At 36.7% G+C, this 18,979-nt stretch overlaps 1 protein-coding gene across 20 annotated transcripts in view; it reads left to right on the plus strand.

Annotated features, from left to right (window-relative positions):
- TTC3 (tetratricopeptide repeat domain 3) overlaps nucleotides 1-18,979 on the plus strand; it is a 130,780-nt gene that overhangs the window by 12,706 nt on the left and 99,095 nt on the right. For 12 of the 20 annotated variants that reach the window (XM_002830673.6, XM_054542495.2, XM_054542498.2 and 9 more), the window contains exons 2-10: nucleotides 1,378-1,532; nucleotides 1,962-2,004; nucleotides 2,326-2,476; nucleotides 2,929-3,016; nucleotides 4,376-4,429; nucleotides 5,432-5,552; nucleotides 8,257-8,342; nucleotides 9,629-9,723; nucleotides 10,859-10,921. The exons of 7 other annotated variants lie outside the window; for them this stretch is intronic. In XM_002830673.6, coding sequence (XP_002830719.3) covers nucleotides 1,389-1,532; nucleotides 1,962-2,004; nucleotides 2,326-2,476; nucleotides 2,929-3,016; nucleotides 4,376-4,429; nucleotides 5,432-5,552; nucleotides 8,257-8,342; nucleotides 9,629-9,723; nucleotides 10,859-10,921 — 845 coding nt within the window. In that variant the 5' untranslated portion in view covers nucleotides 1,378-1,388. Of the gene's footprint in view, nucleotides 1-1,377; nucleotides 1,533-1,637; nucleotides 1,795-1,961; nucleotides 2,005-2,325; nucleotides 2,477-2,928; nucleotides 3,017-4,375; nucleotides 4,430-5,431; nucleotides 5,553-8,256; nucleotides 8,343-9,628; nucleotides 9,724-10,858; nucleotides 10,922-18,979 lie in introns of those variants that run through there. One more of the 20 variants, XM_024239254.3, reaches the window with a different exon arrangement.

Below are 18,979 nucleotides of genomic sequence, written 5' to 3' on the forward strand. Positions count from 1 at the left end.
AAAAGAGAGTGTTTGAGAGCAGAAGCTATGGCAACTAAAGACTGGATTTGAATCCTTCCTAGCTTGGTGACATGAGCAAATTACTTTATTTAAGTGAGCATTTTCCCATTTGTACAGTGGAGATGACGATAATTGTGCCTGCTAAGAAGAATTGCTGTGAGGATTAGTGAAATAATGCATGTAAAACATTTGGTACGGTATGTGACACATAGTACAAATAGTTTGCTAGGAAGATTGTTATTATTCTTCACTTGTGATATTGTGAAGTTTTCGTACAGCAAATTGGACATCATGAGATGGATTGATTAAATAAATAGATTTGAATTTCAAGGACTGGTAGTGGTCTTGCTTTGGAAAGAAGAAACTTGGTTTATCCTAATAATAGTAGGATAATAATGGTGAAGTGATAGGTACAAGGAATAGTGTTAATGATGTGCTGGTGATGATAGGAAAAGAAAGCCATTATATGGGCAAGAGCTAGAAGTAATAAAATGGTGCATTTTTCAGTGATGTTTGGCCTATGTAGCTATTCTCTGATCACTATAAAAATCCTTATTATTGAAGTTTCTTCAGGAAGAAAAACCCTTAGTGTGAAACTTTAGCACTAATCCCCCTTGCCCCCCATTGAAATACGTATTTTTAAAACATGGATTTTGATAATGTGAGGGTTTTTTCCTTTTTGCGATTTAGTAGTGCTGATTGTGTATTGCAGTAGTTGTGAGAGCATTAGAAGCAGCAGTCGATAGGAGGATGGAAGGTCTGGATGCCGCCTTGGGGAGTTAGGAGATTGGCAGACTTACCCTGTACCACTCTAGCCCTACTCCTTTGCCCAAGACAGAAACACACTGAGAGATGGATAGGAGAATATGAGCAGTTGATAGGAAAGTTCTCAGTGGAGTCAGAATTTAGGTCAGGCCAGGAGATTGAGAATATAACAGTTTGTGTATGATGAAATGGCATATTTCACAGAATGCAGTAAAAGCAGGTAGGGTACAAATGCAGCAATGGGAAGATGTCTTTTCTTCATTCAGCAAACACTTATTTGAGAGCTTACCATGTGCTAGGCACATACGAAGATAAATAATGCCCTTAATGATCCTCCATTTAAAGGAGACATGTAAACAGGTTAACTTAAGAGTAGAGATGGTGAATATGTGAACCTAAGGAAAAGAAGAAATAGATTAAATTATCTGGAGAGAGGGGAAAAGTCAGCAGAATGGGGACGAGAATCTTTCGGAGCTCAGTGTTCTGATAGGAGTTATTTCCTTGGGGCATAGGTTCCAAGTATTTTTCTAATATACCATAGAAGCCAGGAAAACTTTCTTCTGTTATTTCAAATGATTTAATTACTGACTTGAATTTGTGTTGTCTCCTTAGACTTGTGCATCATGGACAATTTTGCTGAGGGAGATTTCACTGTGGCGGATTATGCCTTGTTAGAAGATTGCCCTTACGTGGATGATTGTGTCTTTGCTGCTGAATTTATGACCAATGATTATGTTCGTGTGACTCAGCTTTATTGTGATGGGGTGGTAAGTAGGTTTGCTAATTTTTCGTTTTTGATATTGTATATTGAAGGTTTTCTGGTTTAGGGCGATCTGAGTAAAGATGTTTTTGTGGTATGTGCGTTTTGACAGGGAGGTACACATGCTGTTGAAAAGTTGATTTGAGAAGGGAAAGTAAGCACTGGCTTAAAAATAAGATTGGAATGCCAGAGAATGAGTGGTGGCAAAAGGTGGTTTTCTGACAGGGGATAAGAAAAGCTCTTGAGGAGAGCCATAGACGCAAACTCAGGTAATACTGTAAAAAGGGTCTCAAATTAAGACTCATTGGCTGAAGATGTGTTTGAAGCATATAAATAAATGCCCACTGAAATTTCTTTGGTTCGTTCTGATAATCCTTAGATTAAAAATCAAGAACATTTTACTAGACACAAATCAAAATTATTTTCTTCTTTTTAGGGTATGCAATATAAAGATTATATCCAAAGTGAGAGGAATTTAGGTGAGTACATTGGTATTTTTAATGTTAATTTATGGAAAGACTGTAAAGGGAGGTCCATCCATCCTGTTATAGCAATACAACAGATTTATATGCCTTTTAAAAATGTATTCTTACTAGTTTTTCACTAGAAATCAGAACTTTTCTTTGTTAAAATAGAGTTTTAGTCAGCATTTAAATATTCTTAACATTTAACAGGCTAAAATACTTCATTCATTCATTTCTTCCATCTCCATATCCAGTTTTGCCTTTTTACTGTTAAGTGTTGATTCATTAAAAAATGAGGCATGAACATTAATTTTAAACTTTTTTTTTTTAATTAAGAATTTGACATCTGCAGTATATGGTGTAGTAAACCAGTTTCTGTCCTGCAAGATTATTGTGATGCCATTAAAATAAACATCTTCTGGCCACTTCTGTTTCAACATCAAAACAGTTCTGTAATATCACGATTGCATCCCTGTGTGGATGCCAAGTAAGTTACTATATGTTACTCATTTTGTATGGACAGTGATAAACATGTTACCCAATACCAAGAAATGCAAGTTCAATGGAAGGCTTATGTCTTATTCTTGTATGCTGCTCAACTTTTGTCTAATAGGGTGGAAAAAACAAATACTTGAGATTTGGATATGAATGAATAATTGTAACATAATCAGTGAAATTATGAATAGTACTAGATGGTAGACTGGAAGCTGAGTCAGGAAGAATTAACATGTTTGTTTATAAGTATCAGTGTTATAGTGCAGAAGAGAGGAAAAAGATAAAGTATTTTGTTCATTTAATAAATAGCTTAGTTATTGTTACCTAGAGTGAAGAAAAAGAGAACTTATTTTTTAATGGTTTGAGATATATAGCTAAGCATAAAGTTCAATGAATTTGTATATATGAGAATCTAATATTTTAAAAAATAAATTTGTCTTTAAGCAATTCACGTGCTTCTGAGATAAATTTGAAGAAATTACAACATCTTGAGTTGATGGAAGATATTGTGGATTTGGCAAAGAAAGTTGCTGTAAGTGGTAGAATGTAGGTTCCCCCGAGCCCTTGGTTTAAATAATATAAGCATTTATATGGTGTTAGGCTCAAATGACTAATTTATAGCAGTTAACAGGTAATGGTTTTAGTTTTGGTTAACCTGAGATGAATCTGCTGTCCATCAGTGCGTGCTCAGTATTTGAGAGATCAGGGAGATGGCTGCTGTCATGGTTCTACGCTGGGGACCAGGACTGCATCTTGTCATTAAAGGATAGAAATTGGAACTTGTCGTGGAAAGTGGGATATGGGTTCATGGAAACATTTGCCACAAGTTCTCAAAGTGATGTGCTCTATCTGTTGATATAAAATCACATCACCATCAACAAATATTTTGTCTTTGGGTAGGTAGACTTTATCAGGGCAGATTTGAGGAGGTGTCCTTCCTTATATTATTGAGATAAGTTGAGAGTTTTTGTGGTTTTTAATTTTTTTTTGAAAGCTGTTGGATAGCTTTTTAAATTTCAGTTGGTTATGGAGTCAAGTGTTGTTCTTGGTACTATTAAATTTAGAAAGGGCATTCTGATGTTTATTTTCTGCAGTAGTTATTTGCAGTAACATACAAGCCAGTGTACCTTTATAAAAAAATTTAAGTGCAATGAACTTTATTATTATTATTATTATTTTTGAGATGGAGTCACCCTCTGTCACCCATGCCGGAGTGCAGTGACGAGATCTTGGCTCACTGCCATCTTCGCCTCCCGGATTCAAGCGATTCTCCTGCCTCAGCCTCCCGAGTAGCTGGGACTGTAGGTGCCTGCCACCATGCCCAGTTAACTTTTGTATTTTTAGTAGAGATGGGGTTTCACCATGTTGGTCAGGTTGGTCTCGAACTCCTGACCTCAGATGATCCACCTGCCTTGGTCTCTCAAAGTGCTGGGATTACTGGTGTGAGCCTGTAGAAACCTCGCCTCTACTAAAAATACAAAAATTAGCTGGGTGGTAGTGGCACGTGCCTGTAATCCCAGCTAGTTGGGAGGCTGAGGCAGGAGAATCGCTTGAGCCTGGGACATGGAGGTTGTGGTGAGCTGAGTTTGCGCCACTGCACTCCAGCCTGGGTGACAGAGTGAGACCCTGTTTAAAAAAAAAAAAAAAAAAAAAAAAAATTCACATGTCTAAAGATTACACTAAGTTATTTTACTACTAGAACCCTATGGGAGACTATTTTGGAAATCTTGTCTTAGGGTCTTAAGGGGTAACTTGGTCATGTAAATGCTTGTCGGAAGTGTACTACTGTGTACATATAGTAGTGTTCCTAAAATGTAGGCCATTTTTCTGTTAGAAAATTCAAGTAGAATTGACTGAATAAGGAAAAAATATGTCCTTTTTTATTTTTCAGAATGATTCATTCCTTATTGGAGGCTTATTGAGAATTGGTTGTAAAATAGAAAATGTAAGTGTTAAACACTGAACCTGGCACAGCCACTGTGGATGAATGGGAGGCATCTCACTGCTCATTTCCCCTTGTATTGAGTCCATACACTCAATGTTCTATATGTGGTATTTGGTAGTATTGACTTCTATATTTTCCTTAAGGAGACTCCTCATTTTGGGGGTTTGGATCATTTTCTTTTTTTTTTTTTAACCCATGTACATAGTGTAATTTTGAGCCTATTTTACAAGTTGATTCTTTTTCTCTTTTAGATTATTTACCTGGCTTATGTTTCCCCAAATGAAATTATTAGGCCTCTGGTATGAATATTTTTTGATATGTAATTGCTAGGTAATCTCCAGATTTAATGTTAAACCAATTTTTAATGATACTGATGCCATAAACTTCTATGTTTACCTTAAACCCATTGTTAACTTTAATTTTTGAAGTTACTTTAGACATTAGAAGTACAAATAACATTTCTGTGAATTCTTCATCCTTCATGGAGATCACTGCACTGAGTGCCCATTTGCCCAGCCACATCTTCCTCTTGTTCTTTATCTCCTTATTCTTCTGTTTGCCACAGACCACGTAAAATATGTAGTTCCTTTGGAGAACTTTAATTTATAAATTTAACCTTGGGGTAAGGATGGAAGTCTTTGTGTAGATGAGATCTGAGACCCCGCATCCACTTTGTTATATTGCACTTGCCTTCTACCCTAGGCAGTCTGGCCAGGTTGTAGACCTCAAATTCCAGGTCTGTAGTAATTGCAGAAGCATCTTGAGCTCTGAGGGTGGCCTGAGGTCACCTGAAGAGGTAACATATATGAGTCCATGGTATCTGTTAATTTATATGTCAGAGTTTGTCTACTCTAGGTTACATGCCAGAGTAGCAAAAAATAAGTGGTTGTACCAGTTTTGTATTAAGGATCTGAAATACTTGCTTAAGATGAATTTATAATGCCACATGCAAATTTAGAATTAATAACCAAAGCCCCATTCTTCATTTCTCTTTTGAAACAGAAAATCTTGGCAATGGAAGAAGCTCTGAATTGGATAAAATATGCAGGCGATGTAACAATTCTAACTAAATTAGGATCAATTGAAAATTGTTGGCCTATGTTAAGTATTTTCTTTACTGAATGTAAGTATAAATGCTTTAAATTGTTACTTGACTCAGTTTTTAAAGGTATTTGGAAAAATGAGATGTGTAGTTATGTGATTTCTGATTTATCTTAGAATTTAAAAAAATGTTTTTATTTTGTTATATATGCCTGAAAAAGATAATTTCTTTTTTATTATTTTTTATTTTTTATATTTATTTATTTATTTATTTATTTATTTATTTTGAGGCAGAGACTTGCTTTGTTGCCCATGCTGGAGTGCAGTGGTGCAGTCTCTGCTCACTGCAAGCTCTGCCTCTCAGGTTCACGCCATTCTCCTGCCTCAGCCTCCCAAGTAGTTGGGACTACAGGTGCCTGCCACCACGCCTGGCTAATTTATTGTATTTTTAGTAGAGACGGGGTTTCACCGTGTTCACCAGGATGGTCTCAATCTCTTGACCTCGTGATCTGCCCGCCTCGGCCTCCCAAAGTGCTGGGATTACAGGCGTGGGCCACCGCGCCTGGCCGAAAAAGAGAATTTCAAACTGGTAGTTTTATTCTATATTTTCTGTCTTAATTATTCTATATTTTATTTTTTATAATAATAATAATAAAATAATATAATAAAATTCTATATTATTTTATTCTATATTTTCTGTCTTAATTATTTTTAGTTTATTGTACTTTAAAAATTTTCACTGAATGGATATTGTAAGTTATATGTAATACTCAGAGAAACCACAACTGGGTAGTCTCCTTTGTGAGAAAAAGTCACTGAAGCTAAGCTTATGATTTTTATTTTCTTCATGAACCTGTTACTCTTTTATGTATGAGGTAACTGCCTTATATATTTCTTTTACTTTGTGAAATATTTTTCTTTAAAGCATTTGAATATTAGCAGTGTTTTTATAGTATGGTTATAGGAATCTTGAAACAGGAAAGGTTTGGCTTTTCAGTAGATGATGACCAATAATTTACCATCTCTGCTGAGATAAAGGCAAATTTTGCACTATTGACTTAAGTGCTAGAAAGGAATTAAATGAAGACACATCTTTCTCATAGGTTTATTAGACACTGGGGTGTATTACACTGATAGAGGTTGTTCTCTTCATTGTTTTGGAGGCCCTTAATTATAAGGTAGATTTTATGGTGGAAGTAGAGAAGCAGTATCTTGTATTGGGTACACCTCTTTAGGCTTATAGCTGATTTTTTATATTCTCTTTTCTTTATAATAGCTCTGCAAGGTGGCTGTTACTATCTTTATTTTAGCAGTGAGCACACTGACTTTGAGAGGTTAAGTGTTGTTTCTGCAGTCTAGTAAGTAGTAGGTAGGACTAGATAAGTCAGATCTCTCTGATCTCAAAGCCCAGGTTTTATTCCATGTAATCTTACTCTATCCCTTAGAATTTCTTTATTTGGTGACTTTCCTAGGTCCTTTATTGAATCTTAAATTTTAGGTGCTCTTTTCACTTTAGAAATGAATATGTTTGGCTAGAGGCTTAACTATAGTTTTGTTGCAATAAATTTTTTTTTGCCACTTTAAAATATCCTTTTTATACAATAGCTTACAATGTAGAAAATGAGGCCTGATAAACTACTTACTGCATCTTAATTAGTTTATTAAATTTTTATAATAATAGTGTTTCAAGTAACTTCTCATTGTAACATTTTACTCATGAGAGTCAAAAATACTGAATAAAAACATTTGAAAGTATTTATTTAAAATACATTGAGCATCAAAAATCCAAAATCTGAAATGCTCCAAAATTTGAAACTTTTTGAGCTTCGCTATGACACTCAAAGGAAATGCTCACTGGGCGCGGTGGCTCACACCTGCAATCCTAGCACTTTGGGAGGCCGAGGCGGGTGGATCACGAGGTCAGGAGATCAAGACTGGTGGGTGGATCGTGAGGTCAGGAGATCAAGACCATCCTGGCTAACATGGTGAAACCCCGTCTCTACTAAAAATACAAAAAAATTAGCCAGGTGTGGTGGCACATGCCTGTAATCCCAGCTACTCGGGAGGCTGAGGCAGGAGAATCGCTTGAGCCCGGGAGGCGGAGGTTGCGGTGAGCCAAGATCATGCCATTGCACTCCAGCCTGGGCAACAAGAGTGAAACTGCATCTCAAAAAAAAAAAAAAAGGAAATGCTCATTGGAGCATTTTGAATTTTTGGATTTGGGATACTCACCCAGTATAATGCAAATATTCCAAAATCCAAAATTATCCAAAATCCAAAACACTTCTGATCCCAAGCATTTTGAATAAGAGATACTCAATCTTTATATTAAATAGATTGTAGAAAGTAGTTTTCCAGGTTTTTGTTTTCATGCATTTTTATTGAATATTGTGCATGGTACACCATACATGCTTGACAGTGTTTATTGAATTGACTTAAGTAATTATGTGGCCTATTTGGAATATGTTATGACAGAGCATTTATTGTAAATACAATTACAACTAATATAATTATAAATAAAGGTTTTTTATTGCTAGAAATAAAAAGTGAGATTAGATTCACAGCAAGCAATAACTGATGTTTTCTGCAACATTTTATCAGTTTATTTTTTTACTAAGTTATTTAATAGACATAAAAGGTTACAAGAAACATGTGCTATTTAGAAAGAATAATAATATAGGACCTTTGTGGATTCACCTAACTTAAGAATTAGAATATTATCAATACCAATTTTTTTTTTTTTTAACAAATGTTCTCTCTTGCTCTCTCCTAAAAATAAAATTTAGACAAGTACCACATAACTAAAATTGTAATGGAAGACTGCAATTTGCTTGAAGAACTTAAAACTCAAAGTTGTATGGATTGTATAGAGGTGAGAATGAATATTATAAATATATTTTAAGATTTGCCCATTAGAACTTTTAACATTCAGAGGAAGTTAATAAAACTGCTGACAATATACAATTCATAAAATTGGATGACATATTTGAGAGAAAGAACTAATATCTTGATCAGAGTTTTCTAATGATTTAAAAACCATTAATTGAAAGTGAAAATTTGGTTTTTAAAAACTTTAGTCTTTAATGAGTTGAAGAAATATGATTTTCTTTGGTAACAGCTGAGATGTAATTCACGTGCTACACTGTTCACACATAGGAAATAGGACTTTAACTCAATTTTAAAAAAGGAATTTGGGAAAATATTTAATGTTGTATTGAATTCCCTAATGCTGTTGATATGATGTGATTTAGTTTATTTTAAAAAAATTGAGTGTTCAAAATGAAAAGTTTTAGTTTTTTCTCTAGCACCTTTCATATATATTCTTGTTAACCTACCAACTCATGCTTTGCAATTAATCTAATCAGCATTGCCTCTATGTTATTGATTTATGTATGTTTTTTGGCACTAAGGCTTCTTGAATAATATCACATTTGCTAACTTAAAGTTAAAATTCTACTTTGCATCTATTTTTTAGTCTTATTACCTTATTTGCCTTATTGATAAGGTATATTTAAAAGTGGGTCTGCCAAATACTGCACAAAAATTTTAGTAATTATTCATAATGTGATGGTTTTGTTTACTTTTTAATATTCTCTAACAAAGTTAGTGTTGAGTCATTCAAGACAGGTTTGTTTAAATATATATATCGAGGCTGTGCACGATGGCTTATGCCTGTAGTCCCAGCACTTTGGGAGGTCGAGGTGGGAGGATTGCTTGAGGTCAGAAGTTCAAGACCAGCTGGGGCAACATAGCAAGACCTGGTCTCTACAAAAAATTTTAAAAAATTAGCTTGGCATGGTGGGGTGCACTTGTAGTCCTAGCTACTTGGGAGACTGAGATGGGAAGATCCCTTGGGCCTGGGAGATGGAGGCTGCAGTGAGCTGTGATTGCGCCACTGCCCTCCAACCTGGGTGACAGAGTGAGACCCTGTCTCTAAAAATATATGTGTGTGTGTGTGTGTGTATATATATATAGTGTGTGTGTGTATATATATATGTAACAAAATATTGGGTATTGTAATCTCATTTTCTACATAAATAATCCCCTATGTTATTTCTGATATCGAAGATAGAAATCCAGATCCATTTTTACTAGGTATTGGGTTCTTGATTATTTTTGGAGCTAATTGATGGGTCTTCTTTCACCTTGGTTTCTCAGCAAGGAGAACTAATGAAAATGAAAGGAAATGAGGAGTTTTCCAAAGAAAGATTTGATATAGCTATTATCTATTACACCAGAGCCATCGAATATAGGTAAGAGCAAATAGAACAAAAGAGATCCATTTTCCCTGGCAGATCAAGTTAGAATGGTAGTCAGAAGAAATAAAAACAAGACAGAGAATTGGAGAGTATCTTCCAACTTGTTATGCAGAATAGATTTTCTCATCCTTGGGCATTAGAAGCATTGGAGATGGCCTGGGTATATGCAGCTAACGTAGTAGCATAACTCAAGCAAGTCGGGCAAAATTGTGAATTTTCTCTTCCATTTTCTTTAAAACTTTCCAGTACAGAGTTACCTCTTTTGTCTTGTTCTCATTTTGCTATCAACCAAGTCCTCCCAAGTTATTAACTGGTCAAAAAGGATTAAAGGATTAGTCCTTAATAGTTAAGATGCCACCCATTCAGGGTTTTTTGCTAAGAGGGAACTTTTACTGGGTAATTGAGAGAATGCATACACGCTCTCTACCTTGTCTTCTCTTTGCTCAGCTGCTAGAATTTTGTAGCTTTCCTCCAGATGTGCCTCATAACTGTGCCCCTGTTGTCTCAGTCAGGCCACCTAATATTGTAGCAGCCTTTGAAGGGTGCTCTGTAGCCACTGCTCTTTTTCCTCCCTTGTGCATCTCCACAGGGAATGAGGGAATCCAGTTAGTGTACCACCTCTGAAAGGCTACTGCCCTATTCTTTTGAGGAAGAAGTGGAGGAAAGGGAGATACGTTTCACCACACAGTCAGATAAAACTAAAAAACAAAAGTTCAAATGAAGCTATTTTAATTTGTAATTACTGTAGGCTTCCTTTCTCAGTTCTTTGTCAAAACGACATAGTCTTGACTTATTATATAAGTAATCCTGTCCTCTAGAGTTACTCTGTAGTTTGCTAGCTCTTTAATATGTCTCGTTTGATCCCCCAACAGCCCTTTGAGTTAGAGCAACTAGAGTTATCTTCATTTTGAATATAGGGAAGTTTAGGTTGGTTCAAACAAAGTTACTTATGTAAGAAGTGAAGGAATGGGGACTTCGCCAGTTAAGACTCCAGGTCCTATATTCTTTTTGCTCTGCCACACATCTGTAAAGTTTAAAGAAGGTTTTCTCATGCCTTATGTTTTCTGCGTGATTTTTATTTGTTTCATGTGTAATGTGCTTTACTGACTAAACATTGTGTCTTTTTAAGACCTGAAAACTACCTTCTTTATGGTAACCGAGCTCTTTGTTTTCTTCGTACTGGACAGTTTAGGTAAGTTGGTTAAAGTATCTCAACCACTGAATAATTATGCTAACTACCCATTTTTGGGAAACTTTTCTGTTTTGCAGGTATACAAGAAAATCCTTGACTAGTTCTTTGGCAGAAATACTTAAGTGGTTAAAAGAGTATGCTTAGGCTTTATATATAATAACAACAGTGACAGCAGCAGCTATTCTGATTGAGTGCAGACATATGTTAAGCATTATTTTAAGTGCTTTGCATACGTTATTTAGTTCTCACAGCACTCGTAATAGGTAGGTAATGTTATAGTCCACATATTACATGACCAAAGTGTACCGCTAGTAAATAGTGATACCAAGATTTGAACACAGATTTTATCTGATGATGTCAGAGTCTGTGTTTATGACACCTATATTACCTCTTTATGCTCTGTTAATTAATCCATATAGTATAAAAGAAGCGTTTTCATCTTTTCTCTGTTTATCCTGGTATAAAAAAAATTAAGTAAATATCCTTCATAAGTGAAAGATGGCAAATAAATTTAATATTATGAGAGTGGAGTCATAATTAATTCCAGTTCCTTATATTGAATTTGAGCTGAGTTTTTATTAGCTAAGAAAGATTGAGAAAGATACTGCACCATGATTTTATTGTTCCCCAGTATAAAATTTTTAGAACATAAATTATATATATTAAGCATTAATATTGAGCAGGTAGACTATTATATTTAATTTTGTCCTGACTTACTGTAAGAAGGGTGTAGGGTGGATTCAAGAACACATCCACACAGTAGAAGAATATTCAAAAGAAAACAAACCAGAAAATGAAGTTGGAATCTGGGATTCTCAGAACCAAGCTACACAGGCATAAGGTCCTGCATAGGTATTAGTTATCATTCATATTTGCCTCTGACCTTCAGCTGCCCAAAATGAAATGGGAAAACTTGACAAGTTACTTAATTCTCATTGTTCATAAAGAAACAGGACACCAATTGGTCAGGTGAAACAGTTTTCCTAGTATTTAGTTTTGAAAGAAGTTGGGCTGTAATATTAATTGAGTGATGGAGTAGAGAATAATCTCAGCAGTATCTTATGCATAGCAAAAACTCCCTGAAAGCACAGTTTTGGGTTTCACAAATACATTTTTTTGTGAAGTTTCCTCATGAAAGCTGAGAGTCTGCTATCAGTTGTTTTTCAGTGAAAGCACTTGTATGGGAGGGTGGGAGTGGGGAAGGTAGTATACTCTAAGCATGTAGCTTTAAAAATAACATTTATTGTGTTTTTCTTTTATTGTAAACAGAACACATTCTCATGGTAGAAAATTTGGAAAATACAAGAGTTTAAAAAGAAGAAAATAAAAATCACCAGTAATCCAACCACCTTGGAGAATACCGCTGTATTAACGTTATGCAGCTTTTAGATGGCTTAAGCCGTGGATAAACCGAGGCTATCTAGACTAGAGGAATGGATGGGCTTGACAGTCTTCCATCAATACCACTGTCCTCAACGGGTTCTGACAAGAAATGAGCTGCAAATGTCTTTAGGTTATTGCTTCTGGCTAGGTTCAGAATTGCATTTATTTTGTGCTGTTTGAAGGTGAATTTATATGCTTTCAAGATCAGATGAATAGGTTGGCAACTTGTCTAGCCTCTTGTGAAAATTGAGTGCCTGTCTGAAATATTGCCTGGCAGAAGGTTATCCACTTTCCACCTCTGAGAGCTGAGAGGCAAACCAGGGTGTTTCTGCTCTCTTTCATGAGTGTTGAATGCTAGACACACAAGGAAGATCCTTCTAATACCTTGCTGCAACAGGAGGTGAATCAGAGTAGAAGTACAGAAGCTAGGTAGCTTGGTGAGGTAAAGGCCAAGAGCAGCTTGTGGATCTATCCTTGTACCTCCTTGCTGATGGTCTAGCTTGTGGTTTAATACTATCTACATTTCACTAAAGCCAGGTCAGCAGCATTGTTCCTTTGTTTCTTACTAGGCAATCACCAATATATATTGGATGCCTATTTTATGCATGAAGTGTTTTACCACACTGGTTTTTCTGGTGTTTCCTGCCTCCTCACACATTGTCTGTATGATTTGCTCAATAATGTAGGGATAATGTTTTCAGAGTCCATAGTATATATAACTCCTGATCAGGTGACTAGATGGTGTGACTTAAGGAAAGAACACGTTGCCAGTAATTCAGATGTGCCATTGACACAGGAGGACCCATGCCTGAGAAAGACTTTTATCTGAGTTACTGAGATTGAGATGTTTTGAAGCTCCCAAGCAGAGGGATGCTGGATCTGCTGTGGAAATCTGGCTGAGCAGCTGCAGGGACAGCTGGGGGTAAAACATCCACCCTCCCCCAGTTTGGCGAGGATGCACTCCTCAGCTGTTCTGGAAGGCCAGACTTCTTATCTGCTGTCATTGAAGCAAGAATTGAGATGTCCAAAGAGAACAGAAATGGGACAATTTAATACTAGAAAGGAATAAAAGGGTTAAAGTCTTGAATGCTAAAACTTCTGAAATAATTTATCCTAAAAGATTAGAAAATATAAGTTGAAACTTTAAATGAAAAAGAGATTCAATTTAAAAAAGAACTTTGGCAAGACTGATATCTAAAAGGGTAAAAATAATAATACTGTATCTTACAACACGGTTATCACTGTTTTGAGCACTTAATGTGTATTAACTCGTAAAACCCTCACAACTGTGTGAGGTAGGTGCTACTGCCTCTTTACAGATGATGAAACTGAGGTATAGGGAGGCCAAGCAAAGTGTCTGAGGACACTAGGTGGATGTGATGGAGCCAGAATTTGAACCCAGGCAGCCTGGATGTAGAGTCTCTGCTATTAATCACTATGGGAAGGTGGTGATAGAATAAAAGAGAATGTGAAAGTCAAAAAAAATAAAAAATAAATGGTCTAAATAGTCAATAAACGTTTATGAGGAAATGATTATCCTTCCAGGACATGTAGATTAAAAACTACGAGTTTCTCATTTATACCCATCAGATGGACAAAAGCTTAAAAATCTCATAATACCAAGTGTTTGAGAGGATGTGGAACAAAGGAGACTCTCATATTCAGCTGGAGAAAGTGTAAATTGGTACAATCACTTTGGAGAGCAATTTGACGAGGTGAAGATGTGCATACTCTGCAACCCGCTTCTAGGCTCATATCCTCTGAATTCTCGAATGTGTACCCAAGAAGATATGTACACGCCTTCATGATAGCATTGTTTGTAAGAGTAAAGAAATGGAAACGACCTAAATGGCCATCAATAGGGGAATGGATAAATATGGTATATTCATACAATGGAATTCTATATGGCAGTTAAAATGAACGCAATGTTGAGTGAAAAAGCAAGTTGCAGAATGATTTGTACACTGTGATGCCATTTATTAATGTTTAAAAACATGCAAAACAATATGCATATATACAGACTGTGTATTAACAATGTTTAAAAATGCATGGGCATGTTAAACACCCGGAGAGTGGCTGGGGAGAGAAGGAGGGAAAAGGGATTGGAGTTGGGAGGGATGGTACACAGTGGATGTCAACTGTAACAAACTACTACAAAAAGAGCTGAAGTATATGGCAAAATGTTAATTTCTTGCTAAGGTGGTATGCCATTGGTACATGGATGTTCATTTTGTTAATGTTGTTCTCTGTACTTTTATGTATACTTGAAATATTTGATAAAAAGTAAAACAGAATGTAATTAAAATGCACATGATAAAAGGAACAGAAAAAGAACAGAAACAGTGACCACTAAACATCAAGGATAAAATAGTGAACAATGATCTTGAAAAGAGAAATATAAGTACTGTAAGGCCAGTTGCAGAAGCTTGAAGTGTAAGTGGGGAAGCCTGAGGTGAGGTATATATGGGGAAACAGATGCTTCATTCAAACATGGTGGCAGTGGCAGTGATGATTTTAATGCCAAAATAGTCATGCAGTTTGTAAATCCAACCACTTTTGGGTGAATATAAGTTAGGCCAAGAGCCTTTCAAAACCCCCCCAGGCCTGCGAATGTTGCGCTTGAAAAATGCAGGAGATGGGGTTGGAGTGAGGCAGAGGTTGGGGAACTGCACTGCCTCCTGCGCCCCCACTCCTGCCGCAGCCTCTCCCCTTCAAATCTTCATATTGAGGATTGTGTTTATCCCAGGACACCTGGCTTAGAAGATGAGATGTCCATTTTATTCTGCTCCTTCTCAAAGTGTACTTTTCAAATATGAGTTGGTAACTATAGGGCATTTGAGAGTGATCGTTGTAATTATAGTAATCAGAACTTTTCAATTTAGTCAAGAATCTAGAAAAAGGAATCAGTCATATCTGTACCTTCTGCAGTTCCAACAGCTTATGTAATGTACATGATTAGGCTTTGCTCACTTACTGTTCAATTCATTCTTGTGGGACTCATGGAAAATTCAGATTCTTCGGTGGGATGTGATGAACTGTGTAAGGGCAAATGTTAATTGTAGAAAGGGAATGCTTAGCTTGAATCGTTTTTGAATTGCTTTGGAAACTCATGTATTTTTAAACTTGGTGTTTACTTGAACTGTTGGTATTCATTTAAGTATTTACCCATCACATGATAACTGCGTTCCATCAGATCCCAGCTGTGATTGGTAGCAGACAGATAGACTTTAACTAACTCCTCTCTTGTTGCTTTTATTGCCCCCTAAATTTCTCGAAGACTAGAGATATAAAGCACCGTATGTTTCTGTGAGAATTTCACAAATTCCTGTGTGTGTGTGTTGGTTTGGTGAGTTATTCCTCACTCAGCCTTCTGGTGTGGTCTCTTTATTTTTACTTAGAAGTCACTGAATTTGCTTTTGAAGAAAACATTTACTTTTTTCAGTTTTCTTTGGGGTATACCCCCTTTTTAAAGAAACAGTAACAAATGCACATGGTAAGCAACAGAGTAGGAAAAGGTACACTTGCCCAGCTCTGACCCATCCTCTGATTCATCTTTTCAGATCCTTGTGTATTCCCATAATATTTTATGCCTATACAAGCACTTATGTTGAACCAAATGAAATTGCCATTTTTGTAAGTCAGAATGTAGGCAGTTTTATTTGGTTTAATGTAATGTATATGTCTTTTTCTTTAAATGGGTAGGAACATACTACATACACTGTTGTACATCTTGCTTTTTTTGTATTTAAGTCTTGGAGCTTGTTTTGGAGACCTACCTTTGTTCTTCATGGCTGCGCAGTGTTTTACTGAATGAATTGCCCATGTAATCCATTAGTTTCTATTATATTAGTATATGGTATATATATATATACACTTTATATTAGTATATAATTTTATTTACAATGTTAAATTATAGATTTATTAGTATGTAGATTATTTCCATTTTAAAGATTATATATACCTATGCAATGATTATCTTTTTACTTATGTTTTACACTCAAGTTCAAATATATCTGTAGGACACATTTCTGATAAATTTATTTTACTCAGTTGAATGAAAGAACATATATCATTTTAATTACACTAACTTTTTATTTAAAATGTATATTTATTCAGTCCATGGTTATTACTCACTGCATATTTGTCAGTGACTGACCATTATACCTGAATCTTGCTTTAGTTCCTTAGTTGGAAGATCTAGAAATTTGGGGAATACTTGTTATTTCTTTATTGATCTGGTCACATCCTGAAAATAATTATAATTGAGGAAAAAAGCAATATCCCTTATATGGCTTGCAAAATTCTTGCATACTTTTTATGGTATGGTTTGAGAGAGTCAATAAATAGCATCTCCTTTCCCTTCCAAGTCCAGAATCAGTTAAAAGATGGATGGAAAAGACAGGCAAATGGTGATCAAATATTGCCTTTATTACTGATGCAATTGGAGAACAGGCCTTAAGTCTGTTAGTCAAGGGGCTGGTTACTATTAGGTTGGTGCAAAAGTAAATGTGGTTTTTAGAAGTAATGGCAAAATCCCTAGTTACTTTTGCACCAACCTAATAATTCACCTAGAGTCAGACAGAACTGGGCTCTTGGGAACTTTAAGCCTGGGAGAAAAGAGAATCTGGTGTTTTAGATTCCAAAGAGTAAGACTGAGTGCAGTGGCTCACGCCTGTAATCCCAGCACTTTGAGAGGCTGAGGCAGATGGATCACTTGAGGTCAGGAGTTTGAGACCATCCTGGCCAACATGGTGAAACCCTGTCTGTACTAAAAATACAAAAATTAGGTGGGCATGGTGGTGCATGCCTGTAATCCCAGCTACTCAGGAGGCTGAGGCAAGAGAATCGCTTGAACCCAGGAGGCAGAGGTTTCAGTGAGCTGAGACTGCGCCACTGCACTCCAGCCTGGGCGATAGAGCGAGACTGTGTCTAAAAAAATAAAAGGATTCCAAAGAGTGAGAAAAAGAAGAGGTGAAGCCACATATGATTAGTGTCCCTCCCTCACCATTAGATAAATTATTATTCATCATCTGGGGATGTTAGCCAAGGGTGGGGAGAGGAAAGAGTTCAGGAATAATTAGCAAATCCGCATGGAAACTAGGGGAGAGGGAATAAGTGTTCTTTACAAACATCATCTTTTAGGGCAGAATGTAGCATATTTTATATGCAGTAATGGGGAGGGGCTGGAGAAATAAATCACTTCCCCATGTAAGAGCAATAAGTTGGAGCACCTGGACTAGAACTCTGTTTCTTACTCTGTTTAATACTCTCACCGTGTCACACAATCTTCAAGAGTAAATAACCATTTGCATCTCGAGTCTTGTCCCATTTTCATACGTCTCTTGCGCAGGGAATTGCTGCTACCAAAAGTCAAACCTGATTATTTAGACCCTGGGCTGCAGTGGTCTGGATAAGCAATAGCATCATGTAATTGACTATGCCCACTTTGCCTTAGTTGTAGGATGTGGTCATGTGCCAGTAAATGTGAAATTTTATTAGTATTAATTGCATTCATATACTAATATTGTGATATTTATAATATATGCTGTTATAACAATGCTGTTTGTAGTGCTATATATTATAATAAGTAACGTTCAGCATTGATTCAACAAATATTGGGGTTCTGTTGATGGATAATGTCAGAAATGAGCAAAGATAGCCTCTGTGTTTCAGACAGTGGGCTGGCATTGTGAGGGCCTGTAGTGGCAAGGAATTTGTTGCACTTGTGGAACTGATAGTTGCTAGATGGCCTGAATACAGAGGAGAGGGTGGTATGGTCATAGGCTAAGCCAAGGAGGGCCTTGTAGGCTGCGTTAAGGCTTTTGGCCTTTAAGAGCAATAAGAAAGTAAAGGATTTTAAACTGAGGAGAGAGAGCATGATTAGTACTTAAAAAAAAATTTGAGCATAGTGAAAATGGATCTGAAGGGGATGTAGTGTGGATGTAGGTTAGGAGGCTGTTGCAGTAGCCCAGGCCAGAGATGATGGCTTCCAGCAGAATATTGACAGTGGAAATGGAAAAGTGGAAGGATTCAAGAGTTTAGAGGTGAAGTTGACAGAAGTTGCTCGTGGTTGGTGTTGGAACGTGAGAGTGAAGGTGGTTGGAACTGTTCTGACGTTTCTGCCTTACGCAGCATCATGGATCATGGGCCTACTCACTCACATTGGGATTGCTGGAAGAGGAATAAATTTCTAGGAGGTAGAACTGGACTTCACTCTCGGACACTGAATCGAAGTGCCTTTGAAGGCCAGGCATGGTGACTCGCGCCTGTAATCCCAGCACTTTGGGAGGCCGAGGTGGGAGGATCACCAGAGGTCAGGAGTTCGAGACCAGCCTGGCTAACATGGTGAAACCCTGTCTCTACTACAACTACAAAAATTAGCTGGGTGTGGTGGGGGGTGCCTCTAATCTCAGTTACTCGAGAGGCTGAGGCAGGAGAATAGCTTGAACCTGAGAGGCGGAGGTTGCAGTGAGCCAAAATTGCGCCATTGCACTCCACCCTGGGCGACAAGAGCAAAACTCCGTCTCAAAAAAAAAAAGAAAAAAAGAAAAAAACAAAAGAAGTGCCTTTGAAGCATCCAAATTGCAATGTTGTATAGGTAGTGAGTTATATGGGTCTGGAACTCAAGGGAGGGTTTGGACGGGAAACATGTTTGGAATAGTTAGCCTCCATGAT

This window comes from Pongo abelii, chromosome 22 (genome assembly GCF_028885655.2).
Source record: "Pongo abelii isolate AG06213 chromosome 22, NHGRI_mPonAbe1-v2.0_pri, whole genome shotgun sequence".
Lineage (NCBI taxonomy): Eukaryota > Metazoa > Chordata > Mammalia > Primates > Hominidae > Pongo > Pongo abelii.